Source organism: Exophiala dermatitidis (assembly GCF_000230625.1).
Source record: "Exophiala dermatitidis NIH/UT8656 unplaced genomic scaffold supercont1.1, whole genome shotgun sequence".
Classification (NCBI taxonomy): Eukaryota; Fungi; Ascomycota; class Eurotiomycetes; order Chaetothyriales; family Herpotrichiellaceae; genus Exophiala; species Exophiala dermatitidis.
In genome coordinates this window covers 3623164-3636061 of record NW_008751646.1, presented here as the reverse complement: position 1 = coordinate 3636061, position 12898 = coordinate 3623164, and the positions used below count along the sequence as shown (strand labels likewise).

The window sequence follows — 12898 nt, the reverse complement described above, 5'->3', positions numbered from 1 at the left end:
AACGCTCCAGAGTGGCAGCACGTGAAAATCAGCAGTCAATGCAGGGACAGTACTATAAAAAGGTCTGTATCACATATGGTACCACGCGGTATACTAGTACTATAGATACCTCAGCCGAGTGTTAGGCTTCCCAGAGATACCTCATATCTCACGTAACACAGTTACGCATGTTTCGCTTACTATAGGTAGGTTAAGCTAGATACTAGTCTCACTGATCAGTAACTTGAGGCGGCTAGAACAAGGTCGATCCTGTTTCAGCCATGATCCAGAATTGCGTGACGTGTCGGAACAGAATCTCCAACGGCAAGATAAGAAAGTGAAACAGCGGCTGCCAATGTCAAGTCTGTCGGACCAGCACTGCACCGCCAGTGTTCTGTTCGCCATCAACACCTTTCACCCTGCTGATTGCCACGTATATCAACCACCTAATTGTGAACTTGTGGCTGCTGAAACAAGGCTACTGGTACTTGTTGTAGCTGCTCCGAATAACTGAACAAGCCTAAAATAACAGGCTGATTCAATGTTTCGCCTGAAGAAAATCCAACTGCAGTGGTGCCCGAAGAGATCGACTGCCGGCGGGCATGTGGCTGAAAGCTTAACTGCGCCATGACTCCAGTTAGGTCCCGCACGCCCGTGTCTACGGCACTCGGCCACTATTATTACTGTATCTACAGTGTACCTCGTTGTACTACATTCCAAGGTTATTCCATATCGTTAGTGCTAAGGTAAGATACCCGTGCTGCCTGTAGCCTGTTGCGTGTATACAATCAAATCCGTTGTATATCCAGTATCCACAACTTGGACCAAACATTCGAAACTTTCTCCCGCCCCACCTGTTAAACTCCTCCCCCTTTATCGCAGCCTCGTCAGCACCTACGTAAGCCTCGAGTACTAGGTGCTAGGTCTAGATCGAGGTAGTCGTGGCAGCCGTGACGGTGCCAGTGCAGTGGAAGCGCCAATACGAGTAGATGTAGCAGTAAACACGTACGCACTCAAGTTCAACCATGCACACCGCGCGGTGTCGCGTCGTCAGCCATAAACAGTGGTTTCAAGACAGGTCCCTACCTACCGGTATACCTCCTAGACGTGCCTGGAACGTGTACCACCAAGTCCAACATGTCAGGGCCATCTACTACTGTATTCTTGTCGAGTTCAGCCAAAGAGAAAAACGAACCGCAATAGTAAGGAGATGGACGATTTGCGACAACATTGGCGCGAAAACCAGGCGCGTGGCCTTCCAGCCCAGGCCTTGGTGTATTATTTCGTCCAGCATAGGAACCCTCTTCTAAACGCCAATTGAGCCATCAACAAACCACGTGCCGTAATGCGGGTATCAGAAAAAGAACTTGCCTCCCAAAACCCCATACCACAACACCCCCAGTACTGCCGTAAATCACATGTTGTTCTCATCGCCCGACGTAGGGGACGCATACAGACACCACCACCAGTCCTCTGTTGTCTCGTAGCCCTTTGAATTCATCTCCATCTTGGCAAAGCCGCCTTGAATACACCAATTGAGAATGAGTTCGATCTCGCCCTGGTCCAGGGCATACCCCAGAGCCCTTGAAAGCTCCGCCGCGGTGATGCCAGGCATTTGCATCACGAGTCCAATCACACCGACAAGGAACATCTCCCACAGCTCATCTTGTATGTTCCCATGGATATCAATCCAAGGTGGGATATGGCCTCTTGGCTGATCCGCTTCACCACGTGGGATTGGGATTATTGATCGATGCACTCCACTCGGAAGGCCGTAGACATATGCGTCAGTGGAAACAAATTCGACACTGAAATAGAGAAGGCCCTTGTCCATGTTTTTGGTCCTGTACCCGATCCGCTCGTGGTCCAATCCGTATCGTGTATTCGGCACATCAGCGCCAGCCCGGGTTCGGATCTGACCACTGGCCATGAGGTTCAGAATCGCCACCATTTCGCCGTCGTCCACGATGGCTTCCTTTTCCAAAACCACACTTCCGCCCGCCGCAAAAGCCTGGTCCATGACGTGCAACTTGTACGTAACTGCGCGCCGAAGAATGGTTCGGTTCATCATTCGCCGTTCTTCGAACCGCTCCCAAAGCTTCCGCCTTCCGTCCCAACAGCGCATGGTCATCCCCTGGTGCATGCCCCGGTTCGCACGTTGCAAGAGTTTGGCATCCTGAAGCACTTTAAGTCCACGAGTCAGAAGAGCTTCATTCTCCGCCGGAGTGGGCGCCAGAGTAGACAGTTTTGCATGGGCTTGCAGCGGGGAGAACGTTTCCTCCGGCGTAAGCACCGTGGAGTAAACCCATGATCTTGCCACACGGAGTTCTGGATCTGGACTTTCCAGTTCATACCGTGAGGACGCAACTTCAAGGCTAGGTGTAGACGTCATCGCTTGAGCATCTGCGCCAAAGACAACGGAACTGACAATGCTTTCCTTGAAGGGGTTGCTGACCCATGAGGGGGTGCTGAGAATATGCCAAGAGCGTTTCCGTTGGCTGAAATCCAATTTGTGAGAGTCCAACAGCCTGTCACGGCTATCCGGGAGATCATCAGCAGTTTGCTTAATATTGAACTTGTCGAGATTCTTCATTGCCCAACCGACAATACCATGCCAGTCTGTGGCCTTGAGGTCCTCGAAATTGATCGATGGCACCTCACCGGCTTCCAGCGCGCTCAAGTATTTCCATTGTAGGCTTTCCGTAAGAGCGCGGATATCGCTGCGCTCTCTTGTCGACAGTGTGCGCCAGCAACGCTTGATGAAGTCTTCTTCCTGACCAGGAAAGAGCGTCATCACTAAGGGCCAATCAATGTAGCACTCAACACCTCCTGCTAGAGTACGAACAACAATCACGGATATTCTGATACGATGAATGACTTCCTCTGGTAACGCTCGAAGATACTGAGGCCCTCGGGACAATTTGGTCGGTGTGTCACTCTGCTTCCCAAGAGCAATCATCTGTCGAGAACGGCTCTTCGCGCCGGATCCCTTGCCAGCCCCTCTGGGTCGTTTTGCTTGAGGAGCGAAAGTGCCGTCTTCAGCATCGTCATTGTCTCCTAGTAACTTGCGCTTGGACGGCCGAGTGCAACGACGAGGTTTGGCTGTTTTCGGAGGCGGTGGCGCTGGAGTTGTTCGTTCCCCAGGCTCCTTTCGTGTGATTTGTGAGGCGACTTCGGGCGACTCATGAAGCGCTGACACAAACACCGGCCACGACTCGGTTGGTGGGTAAGCTAGCTCAATCTCGTGACCATGTTCAGCGGTCGAGGTTAAAGGGGCAAACTCAATCGTGGGAGGGTAACTCGAGGAGGAGTAAAGTGCTGGCGGCACCAAGTGATTGATAAAGGCGTACCGCGTGCGTTCCGCTTGAGACGACTCTTCCTGCACCTCCCAAGCACGCACAGCCTCTACTTCCCATGCAAATCGTCGCCACTCAGAATCTGCGGAGTCGAGATCTCTGGAGTTGATTTTGAGATATGACAGTCCAAGTATATCGTCTAAACATGAGGGAAAGTCCCGAGGATGATCGCTGACCCATACAACCGAGCGTCCTCCAGAGCGGGCTGTTGGTTTGCGGCCGCCCCGTCCTCGTCCTCTACCTTGTCCGCGTCTGGAAGCGGTACCACGCACGGGTGTTGATTGGCCTGCCACAGAGGTGGCATTATCAAAGGACAGAGTACTCATGGAAGCTGTCATCTTCTGGTTGTGGGATTGTACCACTGCAAGTTTGCCTAAAGAAGGCACTTTGAGAGTTAAAAACCCCGTTGCAGCCGACACTCGCGGAGGCGGAGAAGGGCTCGGCTGCCTCGTACTGCCCCTAGTGACACTTCTAGTGTCTCTTGCTGCTTGAGCGTCGATCGTTGTATCCGATCCTGGTGAGGAAGCCCTTTCTCTTCCGGTTGGAGGAGTACTGTCGGACTTGTACACCATGGGTTTGGTCTTCTTCTCCACCAAAGGGATGCGGGCTCCTTCAGCCTCCCACTCTGGTGGCACGTAATCGGCTGGTTCTGCCTCAATGATCTTTTGCTTGGCTTCCTCAACCAGGTCAGAATGAGGGCTGATATGAGGAAGAAACAGCACGGTCCGTTTTACCATGATGCCGCTTTTTCCGCGAAATGTAAAGGTAACTTGCTTTATTGTTCCTCTCTCGCACAAAGACTTGACTGCAGCTTTGATGGTTTTAAGCAGAGGTATGCCCTCCTCTCCAGCTTCTTGCCAGCGAGGCACCGAGACACGCTTCAGCGTGGACGCGTCATTTGGAACGACTCCGGAAGTCTGGGAAATCAGTTCCAAGATAATCTTCTTGCATAAATCCTTTGCATCCCGGACTCGACCTTTCCCTGGCAGTTGGACTGTTTTTGGTTCCTGCGATGAGGGGACTTGCGGACCAGGCCGACTTTTCGCGCGTGACATGCGCTTTTTGCCAGGCTTTTGAGGGATGCCTATTGAAGCCGACGCGGCATTCCCTTCGACCATCGGGAGAGCAGGCAATTCCGCTTCATTTGTATTTTCCGCCGCAGGAAACTCGTTTGCAGATTTGCTAATTAAATCTGATTGCCCGGTGGTATGGTCAGTGGCATACCCGGGTATGTCCCTCGCATTGTGATCTGGAACCGGCATTTCTTGCTCTGAAACATAGACCTCGATAGATGGGATTGCCTGGGCAGCTGGCAGTGCGGTATTGAGCCCGCCTATCTCAACCTCGACTGGAGCAGGTTCTGAAGCCGGGATGTTGTCAACGAGCTGCGGCGATGCAAGAGGTCGCGACTCCAAGGCTTCGGGCGGCAATGTGGCACGATGGGCCTCTTGATTTTGCATACTGCTGACAGGTGCAGGAGTATCAGATTTGATGCGAAATTCACGTTGGTTCTGGTCGTGCTGATCTTGTCCCATTTCCGGCGGGTTTCTCAGTGCAACGTCCTGACACAAGTCGATACCGCTAACTGGCGTCTCTGCCGCATCCAGAATCAGTGGTTCGACGGAAGCCGATGTCTGCTCTTCGACGATAGACGAAGCTTCCGATGGCGGCCCAGGCGCCTCCTGACGGGGTGCCGGGCTGCTCCGCTCGCTGGCTTCTGAAGCGGCAGAGCCTCCAGATGCCTTTGCGACAGATCTTGTATTCAGAGCCGACTCATGGGCCACGCTCGTTTCCTCGTCGGTCATTTTCAAGGAACCATCGATCAGAACGTACGGTTTCTGTGGAATTTGATCCAGGCGCGTGTCTGATGGCTGAGGAAGACGGTCCTCCACAAAAACACCAGCGGGTGGACAAGGGCCGTTCTCCTCTTCTAATTCAGGAGGTAGTCTTTGGCCTCGCGCCCTTCTGGCTGATTTTCGGGTCGGTGCCAGCTTTACATCCACATCCGGGTGGTATCTTATGTAAGGGAAACTGTGAGCTACCATGGAGGAAATCAGCCGGAACGGTTGTAGTTCGCTTCGGTCATGAACATCAACCTCCCGCAGTCGTGGGGTTTTGATTATCATAATCATTGACTTGCGCTTCGCATATTCGGCTCGCATCCCTCCAGGCGAGATGTACACACCATCGGACTGACGCCCAAGAACGTTCTTGGTAAAAGCAACCCATGCATCATTGATGTCTTGGGGCGCAGCAGGGACCGGTAAGCCAGCCTCAATAGCAGCAACGAGGGTCTCGTCAAATCCAGCGGGGCGATTCGCATATAGAGCCAGTCCTGCCGGATCTTGCATTACTCCTCTCTTCGAAACTGAGGACTTACCTCCGGCTTCCAGTCTAGCTTGCTGAAATTGCAGTCTCCAAAACTTTTCCGTCCCTTTTGGGTATTTGCGAGGACGACCGAGGGTTATTTCAGTCTCTGACTGTTGACGAGCACGACCTTTTCTGCCTCGTGGGGCCCCAGCTTGTCGCTGACGAGGTGAGCCTGTACTAGACCCGGGGTCCGCAACCTGGAGTTGCTTGAGTTCAGCGATGGGCTGTAAGATGCATACTCCATTCTTTTCAACCACAGTTAGTTCTCCTGGTCGGGGAAGAAGGTCAGCTGCGCCAACTGTCCGGATGAGATCCTCGAGACTAGCCTCTCCATTTCGGTACTGAAGTGGAAGAGGGCCGCGGAGGGGAAACCCGAATTGATCAACCTTGCTCGATGATTGGACAGGAGGGACAGTGGTGGTCGGATCAGGCGTGCTGTCACAGGTGGTCTGAAGTGCTTCTTTAGCACCGGGTATCAGGGTGATATCAACTTCGTGCCTTTCAGCCAGTTGCCGAAACGCGTCCCAGGAGTAGTGCACGTATTGAGCGACTCCATCAACGATTATGGAAATACGGACAACTGCCAGGTGTCGCAAGTGTGGTGGCTGAACCACCAATGACCGCGTCGAGATCCTATGGAGCAATGATTCCAGGGTCCTTCGGACGAAAACGCCAGTTATGAGCAGCCTCGCATCCTTTGACGGTTAGCCCAGAACAAATGCAGCAAGGGCCTAAATACCAAATTCGTCATGCCTGCTTCTCCCCTATGTCGAACAGCATCCACTACAATATTAGATATGAGACGATCTGGGTTCCATCTGGCAACATGTCGAGATATTCCATTTCCTTCTGCTCGATCGTCTGTAGCTGAAACATCGATGACAGGGTCAATATCATCGGCCAAATCGGCGAGAGAGGACAGATCATCCAAGGATTGGTCAAGCTTCAGGTTTTCCGTATCAAAATTCTCGAGTTCATCAAGTCCGGCAGGACGTAGAAGCTGAACGAAATGCTGTAGGTCGCTGACCGTGGCAGAGGGCCCAACCGCAGACCTTATCCGTTTGACGCATTTCAGGCGCTCAAGTTGATGCAGAATTCCAACCAGAATAGCAGATTCTGCGGAAGTTTTCAAGCTCAGTACTTCCGCGAGTTTGGACTGCGGCACGAGCTTCTCCTTGGAGAGCACGTCGAAAATTCTTCTCACTACATCCCGCACACTCGACCCATGGGAAGTCTGGGTGGCATCATGGCTAACGGTAGGAGCAAACTTCTTCAAGAAGAGCCGACTTGTCTTGATACCTTTTCGATAAACGGTAGTCTTAATGATGTATCCCTTCTTCTGCAATGTGTCGGTCCTCTTGGGTACCGAGCGCTTATCTTGCCCAGTTGCCTGTCGCAGATCCCCTTGAAGGATGCCATTCGACCGTGCTGCAGCTATATGAGATAGCAGATCGAATTCCAGGGAAGAGACTTTGCTGGTGTCGAGAGGGTGACCGCAGATTGCCAGGGAACGACGCTCATCATTGACACGTATACGAGGACCATCACTCACGGTAGAAGACCTAATGGTGTGATGAGGTTCGTCAGCTGCTGGAGTTGGTTGAGCAGCATCCTTGTCTTGATCACCGCCCTCCGGCTGTGCAGGTTCTCCATTGATATGTAGATAGCCTGGAAACTTGCGCTCGATTTCGGAGAGCGGAATTTCATTGTATTCTCCATTGTCACCGATAGAGACATCAGGATGGCGTCCAAACCAAGTCCAGATCTTGCTGAGGAAGCGCTCATCTACAGCGACACTTTGAGATAAAGACAAGTTCGGGGCCGCCGCTTCGGCAGCATGATTGCTGTCGGGTTCTTGATAAAAGGCACTCGTGAATGCCGCAACATCGTTGATGGTTACACCTACACGTGAGCACAGCCGTCAGCAACAGTGCCTGGTACAAGGGATGGCGACTCAAAGGAATGCTTCTCCTGTATAGCAGCCAGATTTCCAGATGTGGAACCAGGGAAGAGAAAGTAGACATGGGCCGGAAGACGGATTGGCTGCGACAGGGTAAGAGGCAGAGAGAGTGGATAATTGCTGGAGACAAGGATGCGCCGGAGAATACAAAGACGCAGCTCGAGGAGCGATGAATTGCCACTGCACCACCCGGCTCAAAACCCGACTGCACACCGTTACGGGAGCAGGCAAAGTGAGTCGAAAACTGACCTTCATTCCCACTGAGGGCTATTTCCTCGAGCAGATACTGGATCAGATCATCCAAGCCCTTCGCCATCCTTTGGACTCCATGTCATGAAGCAATGATTTGGTGGTGTAGAAAATGGCAGACGTGAAACAGGAAGACGGAGGTTCGAATCAGAGACGGAGCGGGTTGTTGCTTTTTTGGCTCATGCGCCCTTCACTTTTTGCCCTCCTACGAAAGACCGCGAGTGGCTACGCTCTGATGACTAAGGTAAGCGATGGCCTTGGCATAGACAGATTAGTCAGACTCCTAATTGACCTGGTGTGGACAAGGCCCAGGCTGGACTACAATGTACATTCGGACAACATTGCAATGCCCGTATCTGATGCAATCTTCTGCTGAATAGCCTGGGAATTGAAGCAATGTATGTTCTATTCTTCTAAGGAGTGTTTGTGCTCTGCTAGCTTCAACCGGGCGCAGGTACATGTGCACCTTACGAGTGGAGAGACTGAGCCTCGAATCTTCGAATCCGTCCTGGTTCCAAACTAATCCGTCGTAATGCTCGCACTTTTTCCCGAACGCCTGAATGCTGGATGAGCCGACGAAGCACGCAAACCCTAAGAGGATGACCCAAAGAAGGAAGTAACGGCCGCATAGAAACATAGCCAAAAAAGGTCGCTGGAATCTGTCCTCCCACCTACTGTATTCCGGGTCTTCCGAGGCTGGCTAGAGTGGAGGTAGAAGACAAACTAGATGTACATGGAGCCGCATGCCAGCCGTTGACCCAGCAGATCATGATGAGGAACAGTAGATCAATAAGATTCTGGAGTAGTTCATGATGCAATGGCTCTGTGGGGCATGTTTCGGCGGTTGTTGCGCTGCTTGTTCGGCTTCGACACAGTGCTCCAGCCCTCCTCTTCCAATGCCGCCGTGGTGCTACCTTCGGGTGCTTGGGCCGGTTGAGCACTTCTCCATGAACCGTTGGTCTTGCCCGAGTTGGCATCCTGCACCACCTCTTTGGGCTTAACCGCCTTGTCGTCAACCGGGAGTTGTGTATTACCCTCCTCTTCATTTTCTTCCTCTGCAAGCATGTCATTGACTCCAGTGTCGGCACGGCGCAGAATGTCAAACTTTGGGCCTGATTGAGAAGGCTCTTCACCGTTCTCCTTGGTGGCAGTTGTTTCCTTGGTCTCCTTTGCCGGAGTGGATTCTTTCGCCTCCGAGCCCGAGGTTTCCTTGGACTTCTCAAGCTCGGCCTTTTCCTTAGCCAGACGCTTCTCTTCGGCCTTTTCAGCCTTCGCCTTCTCCTCTGCCTCTCGCTTTTGTCGAAGAGCAAGTTGTCGCTTTTCTTCAACTTCCTTTTCCTTGGCTGCCGTATCAACCGGGCGCGCTGCTCCGAAAGGGCTAGATTTTGAACTTGCCGCTGGCGCACTAGGTTGCGCTGGTTCTGCTTCCGACACAGTCCTCTTTTGCAGGTTTAATTTCGGTCGCGTCGCCGGGGCATGAGCCGCAGCCGGAGAAGTTGGCTCGCTGGTTTCCGGGGTTGGTTCCTTGGCTGGCGGGTCTGGCCTCATCCTTGCTCGCCATTGATTGTCCAATTCCGGTGCGGTCGGTTGTCGCTCAGGGGGTGGTCGTTCGGTAAACTCGCGTCTAGGTGGTCGGGAGCCATCCTGAGATCTTCCTTCACCCCAAGCAGGGGAATTTCGGCGGAAAGCTCCGGGACCGTCCTTACTATGTTGTCTGCCACCTTCGCGCAAAGAGGTGGGAGCCGGACCGACAGGTGACAGCGGGCCCTTTCTCTCCCAGTTCGAAAAGTCCCTGACTTTGCCATCGCCTTGATCGAATCCTCGTCGAGCGCCTCGGTCACTTCCCGCATCGGACATGTTATCGAAGCTTCGGCCACCGAAGCCGCCCTGCCGGTCTGAAACCCTGCGTTGACTGCCCGGTAAATCTGGGAGAGGACCCTTCCTGGACCAGTCGCTGAAGTCACGAGTGTCTTGTCTCTCTTTCGCTAAACAACAGCGTTAGCGTTGCTCTTGAGCGCAGAAGTTTACTACTGACGTGGTTCTGCCACACTAACACGGACCTGACGTCCGGCCAAATTGTTACCGCTCAGGGCCAATGCAGCCTTCAGGCCATCCAGCGTCGCAAACTCAACGTAGCCAAAACCTTTGGGCTTGCGATCCAACTTGTCTTCAACAATTCGGACATTTGTAACCTGACATTGACTGAAGAAGTCGTTGATGTCTGCTTGAGTAGCATCGAAGGACAGGTTTGCCAAGTGCGCAGTGAAAGGAGGTTCTTTGGGTAGCGGCAGCTCTTCACGAACATGATACCCATCGGCCCGTCGTTCTGTTGTCCCTCCAATGTCAGAGACCTTTGCTATTAAACAATAGAGCGACGACACTCACCAGGAAACCCATTGCCCATGCCGCTAGAGGCGCCGAAGGTTCGTCGTTCGCTTCCATAGGTAGGTCGGGAGTCCGAGGCTGTTCACGTGTAGGGTCAACATTGAGTGTCCTCGCACACAGCAGGCGAATTGAGAGCTTAAAGGGGTGACATACAAGGGAGAGGCATATCCTCCATTTCATCAGCCCAGGAACCAAAATCTGCACCTCGTTAGCGACCTAGATCGGCTGCATCCGATCTCCGACACCACTCACTCTCATCTTGCAAGAAGGTCCCTAGGGACATCTTCTGATTCTTTTTCGGAGCTGTTGGGTGTCAGCATGTGAATTCCCAGAGTTTGACAGCTGCGACCACGATCGCAAACCGACAAGGCATGTGGCCATACCCATGATTGCGAAATCTCAGCAGGCGCACGGAATTGTGTGCGACCGGCTGAAGTGAAATCGGGTTGCGACCGCGGGTCTGTCTCGAGATGTGCAGATACACACAAGAGACTGCAGGCGAGAGGGGGTTTGATTTGTGAGCGTGATCGATCGACGCGCCTTGACAATAGGCACTTGTTGTTGGATAAAGGCTGGAGGGGACGTCGAGAGTCGAGAGTCGAGAGTCTGCACTTTGCAGTCGAGTTCAAGTTTCTTTCCGAGCTGCTTCCCGATCGGGCATGGCGTGCATCAGTCTTGGCACGGACATCGGGAGCCTCGCCTGGCAGTGGCCGCGGCAGTACTACAACGTTCAAGTTGTACAATAATAGTACCATAATGCCTTATGCCAGTGAAGGTGGTCACGACTGACAATTCACTCAGATTGTCCGCTTTTTCGTCGCAAATACCCATGGCTAAAATAACCTGGCGACGGTGACATTCTCTCAATGCCCATTGTTGATGCAAAGTGCCAGTGGGGTCCCACTGCCAGATGTTAAGATGGAAGACGACCCAACTTCAAGCTCGACACTGCCACCGGCCTTGGTGAACCCTTTCTGGCCTGCACTCGAGGTTGGTGCTGCAGCAGGTATGGCTTAGAGAGGCGCTATATTGTCCGCCATGCTCATTCGAATTTCTAGGTGCTGCTGGTGTTGCTTATGGAGGGATCGCCTCCGTCTTGATCCAGTCGCCCAGGCCGACCATATACACTACGCTCTCTGGGTTACAATGGTTTTGTGGCGGATCGACCTTTTTCTGTTGGTTTACACCGTTCTCCCGCATTTTTATGTGTGTCTGACTTATTTTTGAAGATTGTCGTAGCGCACTACTTGCAGGACCGTTGTCCCGAAATGGTGACCTTGACCGAATCGCCGCCAGTGGCGTTGCGGGATCTTGCGCTGGGGTGGTGTCTGCAGCTTTCTGTAAGTGGCATCGGTGAATTATGCAGAAACAGGGTCTGACGTTCTCAGTACCCAGAGGGAGCATAATCCCGGGAGGTATCACACTGGGAGTCCTTGCCGCCATCACGCAAGCAGGACTCAATAGAATGGATGGCTCTTCGCCTGCCTCCAGGTTTTCTTCAGGTTTAAAGCAGAAGTTGGTGGGCTTAATACCAATGAAGTCGTTATCGGACGAAGAATATGAAAATCTCCTCCAGGATAAGCTACTTAAGCTTGAAGCGGAAATATCACTGCTGGATGACCAAATCGCCAATCTTCGAGCTGCAAGCAAACAAGCCAACACAGCCCAAGAAAAGCCAACCGATGCGAAGAGCTAACCGGCGCAGTGAGCGCTCTTACAGTCTTCTATCCCAAGCTGCCTGGGAGAAAACATAGCATGTCTGGGAACCTCTAGCCACACTCAAGATGTAGTGTGACAACGGAGCCATACTTGCGTCAAGAAAACGGAGAGGTACACATCAAACACCCATGCCTGCACAAAGATTTATGAACCACCCATCCCATATGCGGACTTGGTCCGAGAGGAAGTGATGGATATCGTGTTTCTCTCCGCACCCACGTTCCGGCAAGTGGTGTAGAGACTCAAGACGGACAAATGTCGGGGATCAGCGCAACCTTTGTTGCAGTGCAGTGTGGGTGCGGGTGCAGAAACATTAAACTAACCCAAATAAATGTACCATAAATTTAAGCATCGAAGCTTATCATCTTTAATCGCATTTTAATTACCCTCACTGGCAGCTGGTTGAAGTCCTTCGAGTTAGCTGAATAATTACAACCAAGGTCTTCTGCTAGAATTTGTTAGTGGCTAGAACTGGATTTGCGGTTGAATAAGGACGAACAAGGGCTCTGTCCTGCTTTTTGTTTCGGCGCAATGCCATCATCTTGAACTCATATTTTATTAACGTCTCATTGCCAGAGGGGGACTCCACCTGACATCCCGGCGGCATCAGGTATTTCGCAGAATAGGGTGGTTATTTCGCAGAAACGCTAATCTACTTATAGTATTGCCAAGAATACTCCAATTGTAAGGTTTATAGTACCGAGAGATTACGCGTTAAATTACTCTCGGTGCCTATAACACTACCTACTGTCGCCCTACGGCGCCTATAGCACCTAGGTAAGTAACGCCTATAGCGCCTACAACTACACCCCTATAACTGTACCCCCTACAACTACGCCCCCTACAACTGCAACCCCTACAACTGCAACCCCTACAACTG

The 12898-nt window shown here is 52.3% G+C and overlaps 3 protein-coding genes across 3 annotated transcripts; 1 reads left to right on the top strand and 2 right to left on the bottom strand.

Moving 5' to 3' along the window:
- Window positions 1–1393: 1393 nt before the first annotated feature.
- HMPREF1120_01291 (uncharacterized protein) lies at window positions 1394–7981 on the bottom strand (the record flags this gene model as incomplete). Its single annotated transcript, XM_009155304.1, has 3 exons — window positions 1394–6400; window positions 6445–7607; window positions 7915–7981. 3 exons carry the CDS (start codon window positions 7979–7981, stop codon window positions 1394–1396), a joined length of 6237 nt encoding a protein of 2078 aa, XP_009153552.1.
- Window positions 7982–8721: 740 nt separating this feature from the next.
- On the bottom strand, window positions 8722–10582 carry HMPREF1120_01290 (translation initiation factor eIF-4B; the record flags this gene model as incomplete). Its single annotated transcript, XM_009155303.1, has 5 exons — window positions 8722–9899; window positions 9950–10240; window positions 10300–10377; window positions 10453–10497; window positions 10552–10582. The coding sequence occupies 5 exons, from the start codon at window positions 10580–10582 to the stop codon at window positions 8722–8724; spliced, it is 1623 nt and encodes a 540-aa protein (XP_009153551.1).
- A 460-nt stretch (window positions 10583–11042) lies between these two features.
- Window positions 11043–12523, top strand: HMPREF1120_01289 (uncharacterized protein). The gene is made up of 4 exons (XM_009155302.1): window positions 11043–11305; window positions 11358–11474; window positions 11529–11639; window positions 11688–12523. The coding sequence occupies exons 1-4, from the start codon at window positions 11179–11181 to the stop codon at window positions 11993–11995; spliced, it is 663 nt and encodes a 220-aa protein (XP_009153550.1). The 5' UTR covers window positions 11043–11178; the 3' UTR covers window positions 11996–12523.
- Window positions 12524–12898: the final 375 nt, after the last annotated feature.

Coding starts and splice junctions, on each gene's coding strand:
- HMPREF1120_01289 (XM_009155302.1), top strand. CDS start 11,179: ATGCAAAGTGCCAGTGGGGTCCCACTGCCAGATGTTAAGATGGAAGAC. Junction 11,306..11,357: donor CGAGGTTGGTGCTGCAGCAG/GTATGGCTTAGA, acceptor TCGAATTTCTAG/GTGCTGCTGGTGTTGCTTAT. Junction 11,475..11,528: donor TGGCGGATCGACCTTTTTCT/GTTGGTTTACAC, acceptor TTATTTTTGAAG/ATTGTCGTAGCGCACTACTT.